Source organism: Balearica regulorum, chromosome 1, assembly GCF_011004875.1.
Source record: "Balearica regulorum gibbericeps isolate bBalReg1 chromosome 1, bBalReg1.pri, whole genome shotgun sequence".
Lineage (NCBI taxonomy): Eukaryota > Metazoa > Chordata > Aves > Gruiformes > Gruidae > Balearica > Balearica regulorum.
In genome coordinates, this window is record NC_046184.1 from 56,985,436 (window position 1) to 57,006,114 (window position 20,679).

The window sequence follows — 20,679 nt, forward strand, 5'->3', positions numbered from 1 at the left end:
CACAAGATTTGGGAGCCCAGTCTGCTGGTGACAACAAGCACTTTCCTTTGCAGTGCAAAGTGATGGACTAAAGATGCATCGTTCCTCTTTTTATTAACTTTCTCTTCTTACATAAGAAAGAAATTAAGGTTCCTAATCCAAATCATTAGCAAATTGCTCAAGAAAAGGCACTGGACTAAATGCTTTCTACTGTCTCTCTCATGGCCACAGGCAGCGATTTGGAAAAGAGAAGGTCTGTGCCTTGGTCATGTGCTTGCCTCAGCAAAAAAACCACCTCAATTTGAATGCCAGGAAGCTGGGACCCCTGCCAACGTGTTCTCTAACGAGCAACGTGGGAGCTGCGGCTCTGTGGCCTGTGGGACTACTGCGTCTTGTACTACCTTTGCTTCAGTGTATCACCACTGCTATAAACAACCAGGAGATGAACGTAATTCAGAATATATTATCTATATAAGTGGCAGTAGTTATTATGTCCAAGGCCGTAACTATCCTCCGTGCTAAATAAATTCAAGAATTTGAAGGCAGAAATGTCTCTCTGCTGTACTGCTTCCAGGTGATTGCTTCTTGCCTTTCAGATGGGTTAAGGAGTCTGCCAGGGCTTTACGAGTTCAGAAGTAATGTCTGTCGTGGGACAGGTAGAGCCAACACAGTCCATCATTTGCCATCTATGCCCTTGTGTCTGTTGCCTCTTAAGTCTCTGTCCCTTGCAATGCTGAGCAGAATGAGACAAGATAGTCTTACAGGACTGGGATCGTTGTAGTACGTCTGATGGGACAGCATATCACGCCGGTGCTTCTGTGGAACAGTGACAATTCTACCACAGGGACAGGCAGGGAAAGGGGCTTGCGCTGCACCAAGGGAACTGTTGCCTAGAAAAAAGAAAATCCAAAACAAAACCAAAAACTCAAGCAAGCAACTTTTGCCCATTATTTGTATGGAGAAGGCTTTTCATGAAGAATGTGGTTAGAATTGATATATATATTTCCCCTGAGAAGCTTAGTGCTGAGTGTTAATAGACAGATCAAAGAGCTACTTAGCCACTGGAGCCAGGGAAATTGAACCAGGGCAGCAAAATAAAAATCAATCTGACTTTTAGTGTGTTTAAAGTGATTTTGTTGAGAACTGACTTCTGTGTGAGTACTTAGGAAAGCTTAAGATCATGAAAAGTTTGAGTTCCGTGAGCCAAACTCTGTCTCCTGGTCTCCTGCTATTCGTAAAAGGACAAGAACACTTTCTAGGTACAGAATGATCTTCCCTGCTTACTCGTTGGTCTGACCATCATCTTTTGCCTTTTTGCAAGATTATACCACAGGATCACATACTATAAAGATATTATTAGCCTGCTCACCACCACATTTCTAGTTCTGTGACTTTTGAATAATGTTTTCCTTCTTCAGAGTATGCTAGTAAAACTTTTACAGTGTGCTAGCCCTGGTTGTGTAGGGGACACACTTGTTACATGAGAGCTATTTTAAGAAGGTGTTGAATCTGGAAAAAAAAATAATAATAAAGAGAGGGGAAGGACATTTCTTGAATCCCTCAGATCATAAACTCAGATAATAACTCAGCCTGACAAGGGTAAAGAAGATAAAATCCAGATACCTCAAACAGTTCCCCAAGTGTCTAGACTGCAGCAGTCCTCCTACGGCTGGAAGCCAATACTAGGTTTCACTGGTGGGAGGGAGAATCTCCCATTTCTTGCTTGCTGCATCTGTGAATAAAGCCCAACATTTCAAGATCCAGTCCCAGATTCAGTGAGCCATGCTGGAGCCATTGAATCATACCTAGTGCGGGTAGTGGGCCAACATGTTTTATCTTATCTGGAGGAGAAACTCCTCGTTTGGAAGAGGGTCCTCTTTTTTCCATGAGACTAAATTTAAAAAGCAGCAGCTGTTTGCAGCTTTTCTGCAGTTCAGAATATTAAAATAAACCTTAAAAAAAAAAAGCACAGAGGTGATTAAGTATTTGGGGAAAAAAAAGAAACATTCATCGTACAGTTCAACACTTTAGCATGATAATCTCAAATTTGGGGTACAGTCACCCTCTCTCCCCCAGCCTAAGAGTAGCTACAGAATAGTCAGGCTGGCATTTACTTATTTATTTTTAAAACGAAGAGATGCAAAAATAAATAAGTAAAACGTAAGCTCAGCTACATTCATTTCCAGGACAGGACTGTGGTTATATAACAAAGCGCGCAAAACATTTGGATTTTTCCAAAATTCACCTTCCTCCTAAGCTGTTTGTTCCTTAGGCTAAGAACAAAATTGACGCTGAGTCTTTGCAGCCTGGAGAACCATTTACGCTCCTCTTCTTTGTAGCAAACTTTTCCATACTTGAAATAATTACCATGACTCCCCTCAATTATTTCTTCTCTACATTAAACAAACCCGTATCTTTTGATCTTTCCTCCCTATTCATGCTGGGACAACTTTTATGCAATGGTGCAAACCACTACATGTATTAAACATGTATTGCGAGCTCTAGGCTTTCCAGGGGCATTAACTTGCGGGGGGCAGGTGGGGCGAAAATACCTGGCACAGATTCCACAGAGCAACTCGATTTACCGTTCCCATAAGACTCCATACAAGGTGAAACATGCTTGATCGCATCTGGTCTGTTTCTACCACAGAACAGATTAAAAGTAAAAAAAAAAGAAAACAACATAGGCAAGGGGTATCAGCAAAAAACAACGTTAGAGATGTAGACTCCCTTTGTATCAGAACATATCCTCCAAAAGAGTTAAATGTTAATTGCCAAGTCCTCATTAAAACAAGTCTCACAGGAGAACGCTGTCGTCGCAGCATGTCTTCTCAGAATTAAGGAGCCCGGGATCCATCAAAAGCAGCATCAGTTTCATGCTTTACTCAGATCCAATGCTTCTGCCCCACTTTCCCAAAAGTAGGCACATAAACCCAGGTCTTACTGTGAACAGACACAGGCCCCTGGCACAGCAGCTTCCTCGCTGCCTCAAGGCTGATGCTTGGAAAAGAGAGGAGCACATTTGGCAGGGGAAGAGGATTGGCACCTTGTGACTGAGCAAGGGCGGGGGAGCCTGCATGGGAAAGTTTAATATTAAAGAGGCACGGAAGCCTGTGAAGTCTAGGGGAGCCACATGAAAAGCAGGTGCCTGTCCGGGCACGCAGGCTATTGGAGAAAGGATGGGAGGCACGGCACCGCAATTACGCATCATCTTGTGACTGGTGTGAAGGCTGCCAGGAGCCAGCACGCTGCCGTACCAAGCTGATTGCTCTCTCAAGACAAGTTGCAGAGTGCTGAGCACCCAGGGCCGCAAAGGGAAAGCAAGCGAATCAGCAAGGGGCATGGCCGTCCCCAAGCAGTGGTGTAGTGCAGAATTCTGTCAGCATAAAGATGATGCACCGAGACAAAAGCAGAGATGCTCCTTTGTTTATAAACACACCAGAAACAACCAGGTTACTGTGGAAAGTCATTTTATTTCAGAATTTCACGCACTCTGTCACAGACCATGCACTTAGACTTTCCCCTTTGCAAATCCACAGCCTCCAGGCCTGGGAAAGATGAGGCATCATCGCTTCAACTTCTCTCTGTGAGTACCCACATGCTAAGAGTGAGGGCCCTGATGGCAGCTCACCAGGAGGCAGAAAGCAGCCTCTTGTTTCCATAATTGCTTTTAAACACGGGAAAAGAAATCCATTTAACTTGAAGGATTAGCGGTGGAGCAGTGAAACCCCACAGCTGAGCAAGTTGGTCCTCACCCTGTGGTTACAGGGAATAAGATGATCTTGTGGGAAGCTCGTGTGAGCTAAGCTATAGCAGAACACACTGAGGCATTCCTGGAGCCCAGGCAGCAACCAACTAAATGCACACTCTGGGCCTCTTACAATCAATTCGTCTCTGAGCCGCTCTGCCAGGAAGATGGCTGGGAGCTGCCCTTTTCACATTCAGCTTTAAGTCCTCCTGCTCTGTGCTACAGCTTTGACTAGGAAGGAGCCTACCTATAGGGAAAGCAGCCCTCCGGGCTGTACATCAACACGTGCACTGCAGTTAATACTGAAAGGTGCCAGTTTGAAAGACTCTGCAACAGTATGCTTGACCCACAGGCTGGGTGCAGTGCTACTGTAAGTTTCCTCCATGCCTACTTTACCCCTCCTTCCCTGCCTCTGTTGCCCCTTATGCCTGACCCTGCTCTTGAAATACTCCTAGTTGCAGCGTCCCTGCGACCTATTACATCTTTGGCCTTTGCTGAGACTGCCACTGCCAGGGCAGCTATTGCCCACTGTGGTGGCCGCCTGTAGGAAGTGTGCATTTGCCTCCCGAGAACGGGCTTGTGGCTAGCTCACAGAAGGACAAAACTGAAGGGATAGAAGTGATTCAAGTGAAGTGGAGCAAAGTCTACAGAAAAGGCAAAAAGGCAGCTTCAGTCTCCATTTCATACACAAACTGAGCTCAATAGCAGCAAGAAATGGCCATAAAATATTAATTCAGTAGGTTGCCAGGAAGAAGTAAAAGCATTCGTGTGAAAAATTCTATATACAGATATGTATGTGGCAACTGTTCTCAAGCCAGCTCAGACTGGCTTCCTCCTGTTTATGTCTCACCTTTCCTTGTATCTATAGTTTTGATCATTCCAAACCATGTTGCCGTGCAATTCTGTGTGAAGACCATGGTATTGGAGTCAGCACCAAGTAAGGGGTGAGATCACACTGGAAAAATGAACTTACAGGGAACTCCTGACAACCCAGATATTTTAATATTTTTGTTGACCTTCAAGTAATTAAAAGAATGGGGAATTTCCCCCAGTTGCCTATAGGCTCCAAGTCTCATCTGTCTGCTTTTAGGGTAAGGGAGGCTGACATCAGAAAGGCAGTGGAGGGCAGGAAGAGGGGGAAAAAAATCCGGGAACCAGAGTGAAGAGCAATCAACAGCTGACCAACACTGACTGCTGCAAAACTTACAAAACACAAAATCATACAATTTCTGTTAACCTTTTATAGACTACAGACTTTATATACACACACAAACTTCAAATTACGCATCTGGCAGTCTAGAAAATACCAGTACCCTAAGGATTAAATAATTTAAAATGTAACATTGTGTTACCACTGTATATGGACTACTATCTGACACATTGGCTAAAATGGACGGATTGTCCGAGAAAGATGTTCCCTCCCTCATCTCACCAGCACTGCCTCTAAAAAGAAAACAAGGGCTAAAGACTCCCCTCAGTGGTTCCATTCCTGAAACTCACCTTGAAATTTCTCTGTCAAAGGGGGGTGGGGGGTGGAAGCCCTGAGAGGAAGGGAGGAGAAAAGGATTCTTGCTTCCTCCAAACTCTGCTGCTGCAGTACCCTCTCCATCGGCTAGGGAGGCTGGACAGCAAGGGGAAAAAAATGGTGCTAAAGCTGGGGAAAGGCAAGTATGTTTCTACAAGGAGAGAGACAGCCCCAGACTCGAGAGGACACCCTCCCTCCCCCTTTCTGAAGGCAGGAGGCCAGAAGGCTGAATGCAGAGTATAGAGTCCACGCGGCTAGTCTAGGAGATACCGACCGTGCAGCAGCTGCCCTCTGAAAGCCATACTGCAGTCCAGCAGCAGATGGGAGGGCAGCCAAGGGAGAATGGCCTGACAGCAGCCATTAACAGGAGCGGGCAGAACTGCGTTACCAACGGGTCCAGACAGAATGGGAAGCTGTGCCCTCACCAGCTTTCTAAGAGTAATGGCACACTGGGAGCACTGGAAAGTCAGCGCATGAGAATGAGGAAGGGGACGAACAGCCTCAGTTCTGAGGTGGCTGGGGAGGGGACTAAAAATACACGCTGAGAGCAGATGGCAAAGCCAACGTATCTCTCAATGCCAGCTCCACGTATGTATCCTAGTATGAGTGTATGGGACAGAACCTTGCTGATGACACCAGTTCAGTCCTATCACCTTCACAGACTTATAGCCGGTGAGAATCTGGCTTACGTGTCCTTATTACAAAGCCCTTTTGAGGCATGCAGTCTTGCTCCCACCTCCTGTAACAGAACAACCATAAGCTGTCAGGGAAAAGATGAAAAAATAACCCTCGTTCCCACGTGTGTCTCCCACCGCTCTCCCATAATCAGCCTCTCTTCCTCTAGGCCAGAGACATCTAAGGAGCCGCCCTCTTCTCCATTCCCGGGGCCATTCCTACCAGCAACACCCAGCAGATCTAGCCAGGCAGGAATGGCAAGCCCTGCTCCTTCAGCCTCATCACACAGCCAGACCACAGAGGTTTCTTCCTCCCGTGTGACAGCTTCAGGGAGAATTGCCCATACTGGAGATTGTGTTTCAGCAGACTGGACCAGCCTCAGCCCTTACTCCTGAACCCAGCTTGCAAAGGATGAGAAGGTTCCGTAGGAGCAGGACCATGGGCATGGGTGTTCTCCTCTTCCAAGCTCTATAGCCATAAAAACTTCCAGTGTAATCATTATCTGCTCAGAAATACAAAACCCAACCCTATCCAAAACATCTCAGTCTGCCCTACACAATTGGGTCAAAGGGACAAAAAAAAAAAAAAAAAAAAAAAAAAAAAAAAAAAAAAAAAGAGGAAAGTGAGACAGTGTGGTTCAGCAGAGAAAAAGAAACATGGGGCAAAGTCAGATTGGAGGAAAGGAAAGGACCTCAACGCAAGTCTGCTAAAATCATCACTGGATTTAACCAGCCCAGTTCCACCTTCTTCAGACCAAAATCGACTCGCTGCAGTAAGTGTACTACAGGAGAAAGAAGTGCATAGCTTGGCTTATTTTTTTTGGTAGACACTTAAACATCAGCAGAATTTATGCAGAGATCTTAAGAGCTGCAGTTTTAGCCTCTTTTCCCTAGCCAATGGGTACCTGTTGGGGCAGAGATGGTGGAAATGGACCAGTAGCACCAAGAAATTCAGTGGGAGCACCAACTCCACAGCAGGAAATAATAATGAACCAAAAGGAGACAGAGAGAGAGAGAGGAGTGGAGGAGACATATTTCGCAGTGATCAAAGTCCACCTTGGCTAAACCCTATCAAGATATCCCTACGTAAGGCCCCATTACGTCTGCAGCAAGACCTCTGGCTCTGACAGAGAGCTGTAGAGGGTATAGCCCAACTCATCCACTTCCTCGGGGGTGAGCTCTGAAAACAAGTTCACCTTGGGGTTCAGAGCACTAGGGAGGACACCTGCCTCCAAGTAGCGGATCAACCACTTCAGTGCCTGCAAGAAGCGATCAGCCAGCATGTCCTGGGACCAGTCGGACTCCTCTTGGGATAGGTGCAGGATGACATTGGTGAGCTGGCTGGCAGTGAGGTGACCCAGGGCTGGGTTTGACTTGCATACTGCTTTGAAGATCTTCAGGCACAAGCAACGGCAGCCAGAATCACACTGGTCCAGGGCCCGGAGGCGAGCAGTTTCTGCTGGCCGCAGGCTCAGTCGCCACAGGTTGTCATTCTGGGCCAATCGATGGGGTTTGGCCACAAGGATGATGTCACCCAGTGTCAAGGATGGTAGGAAGTCAATAAAAAGATGCCGTTCTGGATCATACTGGACTTCCAGTGTCAAATCTGCTGGGGGAGCTGCTGGACGGATCACATAATCCAAGAGAGTCCCAATTGCTGGCCAGTTGATGGAGCCAGCTACAACTTTCTCAAAGGTGTCTGCTACAGCTTTGGGGGAAAGGTAACCTCCCACCACACAGCGGTCCCAGTAGCTGCTCCCACGGGGAAAGTACTCTGGGTTTTCCCGACGCACCAAGTAGAAGCCAGGAATGTTCATGATAGTGTCCTCCCCGGGAATACACGACCACAGGTTCTGCTCCAGCATCAGAGGCACAATGAGCTGGATGTGGTCAGCTGTCACTACCTTTCACAAGAGAGAAAAATGAGTAAGAACAAGCTTTCTCTCTCCACACTCAGTTTTATTCACCACCTTTAGATAGCCTTCTGCTCAAAGTAACTTGGAATAAGGATGCAGCTGTCTCGCTCTCCTCTGTGTGGGATTCACAGCCTCCCGTTGTCAAGAGACATTCTGAAGGACTATTTCCCATTGTCAGTGGGTAACTCCAAGGTATAACCCAAGCTAGTGCTTATACAGCATGTACTATTTAGAGATCTTTAAATACTTCAGGACCTGACATGGACTGCATATAGACAAATCACTCTGCCTCCTATTGCTCTAAGTCCACTCCTTGAACGTGAGATGCAGCTGGCCCAGAGCACAGCCACACCACATGATAATTTAAAACAGGAGGCAGAGTATTAAGCTTCTAGAAAAGCTTAAGTTGCCATGGTTTAATTATCCCATGCTACAACAAGGTACTGCCCTCACCCTGTCTGTCACATCGTTTGGAAAAAGGTCATTAAAAGATCCCTCTTCACCAATATGATTAAGACCCCAGATCTAAGTTTCACTGGACACTCGACACTCCATTCCAGAGCTCTGACTCAAACAAAAAAGTGTGCCTCTGAATCACTCACTATAGCCATGGGCATCTTGCCATCAGGGAGATATGCAGCAGGGACTGCTGTCCAATCCAGGTCTGTCATGCATTAAAAAACAAAGAGTAGGGAAGACCTACATGAATACACAGGAGTTCTAAGGGAATATTGTGTATTTGGAAGGAGATAGAAGGGATAGAAAAACAAAGATCTACTAGAGAAACAGCAAGACAAACAGCTAAAGCGAGAGACAGAGGGGAAGGGAAGTGAAGGAAAGAAGGGCTGAGATAATCCAGAGAAATAAAACAGCAAAAAGCAAATTCTTTGCTGACAAAGCCAGAGCAGCCTGGTCACGCCTGTTGAAACAGCATTGCAGAAATCAACGCCCGGCTCCACAGTGGGAAAGGCGACACCAAGAGCCTTATTACAGAGGAATGTTGTGCTGAGCCAGCACTGCCAAGAGGGAAGCCTGAAATGCCCCTGCCTAGTCAGCCTTCTGAATAATGACCCATCACGCGGCCCCAGGAATTACCTGCAGATCATCATACAAGCTGCCACTGAGGTACATGTCACGCAGGGGCATGTCCGGCAGCTTGGCACGGAGGAAGCTGCGCAGCTCAGTACAAATATCCACAGCTGCTTGCTTGGCCCGGGCCTGCTCATCCGCTGGGATAGCTACCTTCCTCCGATAATAAGCAAAAAGCTTTTCTTGCAGAGACAGACGAAGGCGGGATTTTTTCAGCTCCACTTGACTCCTCTTGGCAGATGGCTTGGGCTTTGTGGGTCGGAAAAAGTCTGCAAGACAGAAGGAGAACTGTTGACTGTCTGCAGCGTTTCTCTGTGCGTGAACTGATTTGCAGAAGAAAACTTGCAGCACCAAAGTCCAGCCTCCTAGGTCTCAAAAAGCTTTCAGCAGACATTTTGCATGCGTTACACAGGTACCAGTTAACAAGGAGGTGCTGAGAAACTTCAAAAGATACTACTACATGAATCACACCAGATGAAAACAAGTTACTAGATTTGGAATTTAGCCAGAACAAGACTAAGATTTTGTACAAGGAAGTAATTTTAATGACTATGTGGGCAGTACCTCAGTTCGATTTCATCAAAAATTCGGCACCGTTACCAGTTCAGAAGCTTTTAACATCATGCCAGACCAGCAGATAAAACACTCTTGAACAGCCATCACTATCTCTTTAAGTTTTTAGCATTATAATGGACTCTTACAAATTATCAGGAAAACCCGGTCCTGATTAGGGTATGAGATCTGAGAAGCTCATGCCGCTTGGAAATGAAATAGTTGTCAGGACTCTGATCAACACTTACCAGGATGGTGAGCTGATAGATCTTGGGGCCAGCAGAACTCAGGCAATCATAGCCCCAGCAAAAACCTCCCTCAAACTTTCACTGGCCAAGGAACAGAGCACACTCTTAGGCACCTATCAGCAATACAACGCTTTACGCTGCAGCCTGCGTTATTAAACAATGTCTAACCTGCACAGATTCTCAAAGTCTTTTTTTTTCTCACTGGTTTCCTAAAGAAGTCAAAAGAAGTCTGAAAGATAGATGCATTAATATGGACCAAGATTTTCAGATGTTATCAATGAGAATTTAGGAAGAATTACAGGTCTTAGAGATCTTTGGAAGAGCTGTGGTACTTAACAGGTGCAGGAGAAACCCCCCAGGTCAGTGGCCCCATTAAGGCAGTCATCTGTTGCACATTTGTTTGGCAACAGGCATGCAGCACATGCAGAACGGCTGACCAAGCTGCACACAAACCCATCTTGCCCAACCTCAGCAGCTGCTGTCTCTTGTCCCACTGGGGTCTTTTGGACAGATTTGAGGGTTTGTGTGAAAAGGAAATAGCCCACAAAATCACAGGGAACCAGACCTCATTGCTTGTTCATGGAAAAAAAGCAAACTTATTTTTCCATCTTAAGTTTTAATTTATTCTTAAGTCAAGAATGCAAGATGCCATCATCAATGGTCTCATTCCTCAGTCCTCATCTTTGGAGACTCCGATCAAATGATTTAGACCCCATTTAACACAGCTATCTAATTATTTAACATTTCCTCAGCAGAAAATCCATTGCCATCCTTAAGCCGACTTTCTTGCAGATGATCTGGAAGTCAAGTTAAAAACTTGATCCTGATTTTTATTTTAAATCTCCAAGTGTAAATCTCCTGAAGTGACCAGGGATAGAAAGTAAAATCAATGAGAAAAACCAACCAAACACATACAGCAAACACTGACCAACACTAAATTACTCACTACCCCACTCAGAAAGAGGAGTGCAGGTCACTTTTTATAGCCCGATGAAGACTAACTCAGCAATAAGCAGCACTAAACAGGCAAATAGCATTACAGAAGTTATTAGGAAAACAGTAGAAATAACATAGGAAATACTGTTATAAATTGCTAGTACATTCACAATTTGAATATTCCCCTCTTAAAAAGACACAAACAAACTGGAACAAACAAAAGAAAGGCAACAAAGACCTTCAAAGAAATGGAATGGCTTTTCCTGAGGAAAGATTGCACAGGTAAGTATTCATCTTGAAAGAGAAAAGACTGAGGGACAATAAAGCTTTAGACCATGAAGTCATTAGAGGAATGAAGAATGCAAATAGATAACTATTATTCACTAGTTCCCAATGCGACTTCTAATTCTAGGAGTTACCAGCAGACCTGCTCAAAAGAAAAACATCAAAATCTGGGGCTAGGCAGAGTATTCTCTTTCCTGCGTTCCTTTTAATGAATACAGGGTTTATGGGCCTGGATGATTCTGCAATGCAGGAGTATCACCCTGCTCCTTACCTGCGTCTGCAGCCGAAGGATCAGTGGGAAGGGTCTGCAGGGAGCGGCTGAGGTTAGTCTTCATGTCCTGGGTCAGTAAGCGTGAGGAGGAGCCCAGCCAGTTTGGCTCTTCCCAGCTTCTCTTTCCCGACTGGCTCAAGCGAGTAGGGCTGCTGGGAGCACTGATTGCCCGGTCGTACATCTAAAACATCACCAGGCACGGTTTGAGTTGTTAAAAGCCCAACATTTGCATTTTACCCAGCCTAGTGCCAGCATTCCGTGTCTTTTTGTTTCCCACTCCTCCTTTCCAGTGCCCCTGTGCTCAGGTCCCACCCCGCTGTCTTGCATCCTCACCCGTTTGACGGCCAGCGTGGCGATGCCCAGCATAGCGGCTCCACCCACGCCCAGCACAAGCCGGGCGTTGGACAGCACGAAGTCGATGGCTGTGCCGATGCCATTGTCGTCTTTTTTCCCTTTGCGCTGCCCAGCGCCTGCCATCTCACCTGGAAGGAGCAAGAGCATTAAACAGGTCAAAACATGCAGCCCTAATGGTTCACTCCCTTCTCTTCCACCTCACACTCACAGCTCTTGGGGTCTTAGCACAGAGCCATGGTAAGGGACTACCTAACCCTGTCACCTCATTAATTATCTTCCCTCGAGGAGGTGCTTATTCCCAGACACACCAGAACAGTACTGACCAAGCTCTGCAAGGACAGCATTTCTTTGGTTCCAGCTCTGTTTCTGACCTGAAGAAAAAAATCCCAAATTTGATGTGGGGCTTCTAATCATTGAAGCAGGTTTAATTGTGCAATCACCTAATACTTCTTAAAAAAAGAAAGTAAGATTTACTTCAGCAATATTTGGGAAAAAAAATCCTGTATATTATATAAAACTCTATAACCATTCAGGTCTTTTAGTCTGTGTTTCTCAACCAAAGCATGGTGCTTTTTATGCCAATTTATTTTCTTAATTGTTAATCTAATGTGTGTAACTTTGCTCACAGACAAGGCAATGCAGGAATGGTCAACTGCTTGTCCATAACAAATTGGACTCTTCCTAAGACTTGACAAGCACTCTCAGAGCATCCACGCTCAGACTCATTTTCGGACAACGGCTGGTCCCAGATACTTCAAAGACACCCAAGAATCAATAGTAGAGACCACAACGGGAACAGCTCCCTTGCTTTCACTGGACATTTATTCCTGCTGTCCAGGCTGGTGGGTTTGACTCTCATACAAGCTGTATGATAAACATTAATATTTTCTTACACATGTACTTTTGTTTCCTCCAACTTCCATTTCACCTGATCTTGATGTTTAAACTTAGAGTCTCCCTGCCCAACTACAGGAGTAAAACGCACTTTGCCACTGCTATACCCGTAGGTGGATCCTCAGTGAACCTACATGAAAACACCAGGAAACTCTTCCAACCTGACTTGAAATCTGTTTTCTAACTCAGTTTCAAAGGTTCAGACCTTGCCTGACTTGGGTGGTTTAAAACTGCCCTTAGGTTTTTCTAAGGCCAAGTTACAGTCTCAGGAGGAATGTTCCTGCCTTGATGAACCAAGAATCCCATCACTTTTCACAAAGCTAACTGTAAGAGTAGCATGAAGAACATGGTTATATCTTTGTAAATGACCTACCTGTGACCTACTGCATTTGTAACGAGAACAGGAGAGCCCTCCTGGAGTGCCTGTGGAAGCACCTTCTAGACTTCTTCAAGAGAGCGGTGGGCAGGGAGCTTTAACCATCTCTTTTGGTTGGTGAGGGGATTTTGGAAAGAGGGAAGTAAATGGAGCCAAAAGGAGCTACAGGGAATCTTTAAACCAGGCCCCCAAGTTTGCTCTGCAGGAAAGCTTGTCCCTTCTCCAGCTGTCTTTCCTTGTCCTCTAGCCGCTGCAGCCCCCGGTTCTTGCGGAACTCACGGCGGATGAAAGCAAGGTAGAAATCCCGGTCGGTGTAGCGCAGCCCACGGCCCTGGCGCAGCAGAGCCCGATAAAGGGTCAGGACAGCCTCCCGGGACCACGCTGCCATGGGGGACGGTGCGTGGACGGGTGACCTAGAGAGGGGTGACGAAGTGCAGGATCTGAATCAGCTTTTCCCTCCCCCAGGGACGCACGGGCCGCCGCCTCCCCCTCCATGCCTGGCCCCACAGACCGCTGTCCTCCGCGGCCCAGGAAGGGACGGGACAGCCTCTCTAACGGCGCACCGCGGATAACGGGCTCTCTAAGGGCACAAGGCCGCACGCCCTGTTGTGGGGGAACCGCCGGGCCCCGCGGCCTGGCCCTTCCCATGGGGGGCCGCCCCAGGGCCGCTCGCAGCTCCCGCTCCCTGCCGGGGTCTCGGGCTGGGGTCGAGCCCGTGGAGGTCCCGCGGGGACCGGGCGCCTCGCACTCACCGCGAAGGGCCGAGGGGGAAAGGAGAGGCGCTCCGGGTCCCTCACGACAACCGCTTCCCTTTGACAGACCCCGCGGCCGCCACCTCCTCCCTCCCAGCACCGCTCCCGGGGTCACCCGGCAACATGGCCGATCCGCTTCCGAGTCGTGACCCCGGCCCCGCCAATCATGGAGCGAACTCGCCGAAGACCAAACCGTCCATCGGGCGGAGGACTTCCGGCTGGCGAGCGCTCACGCGGGGGGCGGTGGCGGCGCAGCTCTGTCTCCCCCTGCCGGCGGGGCGGGGCGGGGCGGGGCGGGGCGGGGCGGGGCGGGGCGGGGCGGGGCGGGGCGGGGCGGGGCGGGGCGGGGCGGGGCGCCCGCCACCGTACGGCCTGCGGGAGGGGACGCTCCGCGCCGGGAGGCTGCCCCCTGCCGGCGGGGAGGAGCACCGCAGCGCCCAGTTGCTCCCAGTTAGGATTGGGACGGGCCAGGCTGGGCCCGGCGTTGGTCTGAGGTTTGAGGAGGCCGTGACCATCAAGGGGTGACCAACTTCGGTGATGAGCCGGTTTCCTCAGCGGGGATGGCCACGGGGAAGAGGCCGGGGCAGGGTGGGAGCCGGGGGACACCCTGAAGGGCTGTGGGGAAAAGGGCTGAGGGGAGCAGGGGGCGAGTGGGACCCCCATGGTGTGGCCTGGAGGGGCGGCCCAGAGTGGAGCAGCTGCTTCCCACCTCAGCCTCAGCTGTCGCCCCGGTGGAGATGGGAATGTCCCCTTTCACCCTCAGACTTGCAGCCGCCCTCGAGGCCAGGTTGGGCACCCGCGCTGAACCCACCTTGGGACACCGGGCTTGTTCCGCCATGGAAGGCCTTGTTAGCAGCCTGGGCTTTGTGGCGAAATGGGCCGAGTTGTCGGCCTCGGTGGCTCCACCACATACCTGCGAGCACGCTCCCCACGGCCCGGAATAGCTGGAGCACTAATAGGTATTTCCTTCTGTCGTTCTGGCTTTGACAGGCCTAAATGCCGTCAAAGGGCTTCATGTGAGAAGGGGGGAGTTCAGCACGCCGCAGTGAGCTGACATCCACAGCGCAGGCTATCACGGCCGTCTCCAGCTGTGAGTGCTGGCTGCCTCGGTTAGTGTGGGGGTAAACAGAGAAAGCTTCTTCAGTGCTTAAGGGTAGGCAGAGAGCAGGGGGTTAATGCTGCCTGTCTGAAGGTACCTCCGACTACCCTGATGCTTTTTATAGAATAACATCAAATTCAAGCTCCTTCATCTACAAGGAACGCCAGGGCCTGGTCTGGAAGTCCCGAGGGCTCTGGGAGAAAGGCAGTTGCTGGCAGCCTCTCCGGGGTCTGCCTGAGGAGATGGAAGGAGCCACCCAAAGTCAGGTCCTTCCACCTCTCTGTCAAGCTGCAAATCCCCCTTTTTCAGCCTTGCCTTCTCTACTGTATGCCTACTCTGGGAAGTAATTATTCCTCCTTAGCCATCTCCTCCTCCCCAGATCCTTCCAAAATATAAAGCATGACCGCATGTGACGTGCCTCCCATGGGCGAGAGGGTGAGAGAAAGAGCAAACCGTGTGTGACAGAGGAGAGCCACATCACTTCACGCACTTCTCAGCAACACCAGATATGACAGCGATAGAATTGAGCAGGAAGAAAACCAGAAGCTCTGGACTGGCTTGCTCCATGCCAATCTCCTCTTGTTCATTTCCTTTCTGAGATAAACAACCCCAATCGTTTCGATCTCTCTTTGTGAGCGAGTTTGCCATGCCCCTAATCAGCCCTTTCTGAGAAATGCTTACTTGAACTGCAGACAGTATTCCCAGAGAGGCCACGCTACTGATTTACATAATAGCATTATCATATTTTCCATATTATTCTCCCCTCCTTCCTTCTGCATGCTAATATTTTGTGTGTGCTTTTTTTTAACCTGCAGCTACTCACAGAGCCAGGGTTTGTGTGACATCCAGATCCTTTCCTGCACTGCTAGAGACTGTCTGGAGCTTTGTAATTCTTATGTGCAATTTGTTTTCTCTTTTCTGACTTTGCATGTGCCCAGTTAAACCTCGGCAAATGTGTGTTGTTACCCATTTGCCACATTTGCATTTTACTTACAGTCCTTTCTGATCTCCTCAAGAGGCAACGGCTTTGAGTCATCTCTTAAAAATGTTTGGTATATTGTTCATCTTTGTTTCCAGAGCATCTTTTTCATATACTGAGCTATCCGGGACCTTGGAGGCAGCATTCATATTCCCTATCCTTAACCTTCTGCCAAAATGAAAATCGATCTTTGAACCTTCTTCCTGGCTTCCCTGCCTCCTCCTTGGGTTGTTGATCCACAGAAATAATACTTCACTCCTCACAACAGGGCTCTGCCACTTCTGGGCAGGTGCACTCATGAGCCCAGTCCCTGAAACTCCCAAGTCTGGATCAAAAGTGGCAGAGTTACGTGCCGCAAACCCCTGATGCGCTACGAACAGGATCTGCCGGATCAGGCTATGCAGCGATGGCCTTTTGTTGCTGCCCTCCTGCCACGGCACCCAAGGACTATGCGATTCCATAGGTGCCCCCTCCCCACCCTGGCCCCCTTGGCTTGTGCCTGGTTTAGTGTTTCTTTCTGTTTTTTTCCCCCAGGCTTGATGCCAGCTCCCGGGCCCCTTGCCAGCAGCTGCATGTGCGTGCTGTGGACTCCGGCCACGCCACACAGCATGACTCCAAACTGCCTCGGTCCCTCAAGGGAGGCCACTCACTGGCTCGCCATGCCCGCTGCTTGCCATGGGCTCCTCACACCCGCACCACACAGGCAGGTGTTTAACCTGCCCTTTCTGTCTTGCAAAGAGAAGAGAGAGCACAACAGCAGAGTGACCTGTGACCAATGCTGCCCCAGTTGCCGTGTGAGCGCTGGACCTCTGGTGACGTGCTGGGAGTTGTAAACTTGAACTTTGCCTTGAGACAGTGAAGCAATATCCCCCCTCTTCCCAGTGTTTCCCAACCCGGCTGGCTCCTCTGCTGACCCGCCACACGCAACCGCCCCGGCAGGGAGCCACCCCAAAGACTTGTGCTGCCCTGATGGGACGTGGCCAGGGTGCCCTGTTGCCCACAAAGCCCTGTGGCCTCATGACTTCTTTTCCCATGGACCCACTGGAATGGGACACCCCCTGTGCCTCCAGCCTGCATCCCTGCAGGAAAGGGAATTTACTTGCCCTGACAGGGTGAGGTGCAGGTGGAGAGGAGGGAGCACACCACCTTAACTGCACCTGGAGAACAATGACGACCTTTGTTTCCCCAAATGACTGAGTGAGCTTGCGAAATATCAAAGCCAGCATGGGTGATGGGGCACAATAATCCATGCTGTTACCCAGGATAAGGCATAGACGTCCCTCGTCTCCCTGGGAGTCTCTGGAGCTGCCACTCCTCTGCCAGTCTTTTCATGTTTGCAGCCAGTCCTCCCACTCAAGCGGCCACTGCCACGGGCTCTGATGGCCACCGAAAGCAGTGAACTGTTGCCTCTGAGCCCGGCATGCCTCTGCTCCCGGGAGTTGCGTGCCATCCCTGGGGCTTCCCATCATCCATTTTGCAAGGCCAGGATGATTCCCAGCCAAGGAGACATCCCTGTGCTGCCCTTCACCAGCCAGCAAACCCTCCCAGGGAAGTGAATGTGACCCGCTGAGCTGCAGATGGCCTCTTGGAGGGGCTCTGCAGGGTCAGGAAAAGACCCGTGCTTGGAAACAGAAGGCTGGCCTCCAACAGGAGCCAGAAAACAATCCCAAAATGCAAGAGGGAAGATGGGTTGTGACCCACCAATGCCATTTGAACTTGGGCTTAATATTCTTATTATCTTCTAGTAAATGGACCTTGCAAGAGGCCTTTTGGCAGTCTAACTCCATTCAACAGCTCTTTTACTGCAGCCCTATTTCTTTATACTTTTCTTGAGCAATCGCAAGGAATAGTGCCATTTGGGCTCCTGCTCTGCAGCTGCGATGAGCCAGGAGGGGCGGAGGGCGAAGGGTGGCACAGGTGGCTTCTTTCCTCAAACCCCCAGCAGCTTTGATGTTGAGCACATGTAGGAAGGAAGACAGGTGCTGAGGGAGGAGAGAACACTGGTACGCAGCTGCCTTTCAAGGGGCATTCCTGATTTACAGCTGAGACTCAGATTTTAGTGACAGAGTAAACAGCCACTTCAGAGGGTAAAACTCAGGGTATGTTTTTGCCAGGAGGGGAAGAAAGGAAAAGTTCCCAGCCCAGCTGCTGCTGCAGTGGGGCTTTTCAGCTCCCCAACCTCCAGCCCTGGAGCCCGGGGGACGAGAGGTCTCCTGTGCGATGCAGAGCTGTTGCCTCTGTGAGGGTCTGCACTGATGGTCACTGAGGAAGCTCAGTTTTATTACCAAACAGGTTGAAAATGCTGCTGTAGTATTTTTGCAATATTAGGCCATGCACACCGTCATTCTCAGCATGACTCGTTTCCTCGAATTTCCCTGTGGCTGGGTTTTTGGGGACTTTTTTTATTTCCTGGCTAGTAAGATTTGCTGCCCTTCCCTCTCCCCACCCCCCCATTTTTCACTTTGCATGCTGCAGATTTCCAGAGCCATTCAGAGACCCTGCTTTTGTGAGTGCTGTCATCCTTGCAATTTTGCATCATTCTGACAGTCTCGTGGGCTTTCTGCAGCAGAAGAGAGCTTGCAGCTGGTGGCACCAGTCCCCCGAGCAGGGCTGCACACGCTGAGTCCAGGCTTTTTGTACCCCACTGCATGCTGAGGTGAGGTCCTACCAGCATGAACATGGGATTTTGGTTTGTGTAAGGGGCGTCTGGACTCCCAGCATGGCATGGAGTTTGGTCCCATGTACATATACACAACCTGAGAAGGTCAGAGAAGCTGCTGTATCCTCCTGCTTCTCTTCTTTTTCTAGGTGAAGGCACCTGTTGCACATCTTGTCCTGTTAAGTCACAGGTCCTTAGATAGATTTATTTCTGTCCCATTTGGGCAAATCTGTCTGGCTTTGGTTTTGCAGTAGTTTGACATTCACGTCTGGGTAACAGTTTGAGTCAAATGCTTTAAAAACACAGGCAACCAAACAGGAGTGGGTAGATGTTTTCTACATTCTTTTATTTTTGCGTGTGCGCCTCGTTCTTAGTAAGTGTTGGGGGGGGGGAAGATATGACTGATGATTTGTTGCTCTCTCTTTGGAAAAGGTCCAGACTATAGAATAGGGCTAAAATGCCAGGAAAGAGTTTGCTGCGTGGAGGCAGGCTTATAATACTTGATTTTATACATTCTCCGGATAATATATTTTCTTTTATTTGAGATCCTGGAGAAGTCATTTTAGGTTGTTATTCAGCACAGCTTAGTTGCTCATCTTCTCAGTTTTCCTTATTTTTAGAAAGGTGAAGTGTGGTTCCCAAATTAAATCGTTACTGAGATGGACTTCGGCCAAGAGGATCCATGGTTCAAGCCATAAGGCACAGGAAACATAAGAGTAAAACAATGAAGTTTTATTTTGTATTTCATTTGGCAGGACGAGGAGAGAGATGGCCTTGAAAGATTTGTATTCTTACATAGCTGTAATGTATTTCAACAGACAGTAAGGTCTATTTTCTCTTCTCACTTTGCTTAAAAACAAAAGCACACCCAGAAACACTGGAAATGCCAGGATTGCCAAATTTTCCTTCCTTCCAAGTAAAGGTTTATGTTTGGCGTTCTTGGAGGTGCTTACAGTAACATCCCAAACATTAGCTGAAGTGGGCTGATCATTTAACCTTTTGCTGATGTGCTGGTTGCTGCTGCAGCCACAAAGGCAAAGCTTGTAGCAGCCTGGCCCCAAGCCAGGCTCCTCTCCCAAGCGTCCGTGGGTTATATCCCTCATGTCAGCCTTTCACTTCAGTGAGCCGGAGCCCTTGCTCTGCATGGGATAGTTTTGCATGGCTCCTCTGAGGTCGTTTTGCAGCCACAGAGCAAAGCCCTGCAAAACGTGCTCCCAAGTGAAGGTTCGACACAGCTGGGGTATGAGCGTGTCTGTGGGCTGCAGAAACAACGTGCCACTGCCAGGAGCAAGAATATGTCTCCCTTCAGCCATGGCTGTGACCAAATCCTCCCCGTCGCGGTGCTCTGGAAAGCAGGGCAGCTGGCGCCTGCAGCTGGGGGCACGTGAGCATGAAGCCATTTGCTGGTGACGCTCTCCAGGGCGAGGGCGATTCGCTCCCTGGCTGCTCCATGGGCTGCCTGCCGGCCAGCTGAGACCTCATCGCTTCCTCAGCTGAGCTGTTAAAGCAGCGACATTTAAAAAAAAATACATGAAATTGGACTAATAATTAAAAATTAACTGTCCCCTAAACAGCATATTAAGCTGTGCCCTTACACAGGGAACAAATGTATCCAAGCAACAAAAACAATCAGCAAGCTAGGCTCTTGATATCCCCCCTCCAGCTTTCTAAATGGTGCTGTAAGTTTATATTGAAGTCGCTTTTGTTTCCAAGCTCCCCGGTGTTTGGAAACAGCATGTCCATCCCCCAACCAGCAAACCTGCTGCAGGCATTGATCAGGAGCCAGCCGGAACAAGCCCCTCTGCGAGCCAGAGGGTCTGCCACAGCCTCGGTCCCCACCGAGCGGTGTTGCACAGCACCTGTGACGAGCACTGGGCATCCCTGACGTACAGTGAGAGCTTGGGGGAAACGGCTCATTTCCAGGCAGGTCATGCCAGAGCTCCTCTGTGGTGCGTTTCCCTATATAATGCCTGTTGGGATACTGAAACTCTGCGAAACACACGGGATTTACTTGGCGTCAGATGGCTTGCGCGCTCCTGGTTCAATACGGTGCTTAAGGCTCCATGTCCATATCCAGGATGCATGCTGCACGTACCAAGATCCCTTTTGATGTCTTGAGGGACCCTCTGAGAGATGGTATTCAAGGCTCGTGGTGAAGCCACGTGCCCCCTACGCTTGGCTGTCAGCACTGGTCCTGCAAATGAGGGTCTCTGCTGGTTTGTGGAAGAGTAAACCCCTTGCTCACGGAGACACTTCGAGCTCCCGCAGGAGAGGCTTGTGCTTTCCGGGGAAAAAGGTTCTGTCAATGCCTTCTTTTAAAACCTCATAAGAAACTGCAGAAAT

The 20,679-nt window shown here is 49.1% G+C and overlaps 2 protein-coding genes across 2 annotated transcripts; both read right to left on the reverse strand.

Moving 5' to 3' along the window:
- Positions 1-3,432: 3,432 nt before the first annotated feature.
- On the reverse strand, positions 3,433-12,984 carry MIEF1 (mitochondrial elongation factor 1). The gene is made up of 5 exons (XM_010306134.2): positions 12,845-12,984; positions 11,557-11,705; positions 11,224-11,404; positions 8,938-9,200; positions 3,433-7,830 (listed from the first exon to the last, which is right to left on the reverse strand). The coding sequence occupies exons 2-5, from the start codon at positions 11,698-11,700 to the stop codon at positions 7,024-7,026; spliced, it is 1,395 nt and encodes a 464-aa protein (XP_010304436.2). The 5' UTR covers positions 11,701-11,705; positions 12,845-12,984; the 3' UTR covers positions 3,433-7,023.
- Positions 12,985-13,022: 38 nt separating this feature from the next.
- Positions 13,023-13,235, reverse strand: MIURF (mitochondrial elongation factor 1 upstream open reading frame). Its single transcript, XM_075752259.1, has one exon. It carries the CDS (start codon positions 13,233-13,235, stop codon positions 13,023-13,025), a length of 213 nt encoding a protein of 70 aa, XP_075608374.1.
- Between the last annotated feature and the right edge of the window lie 7,444 nt (positions 13,236-20,679).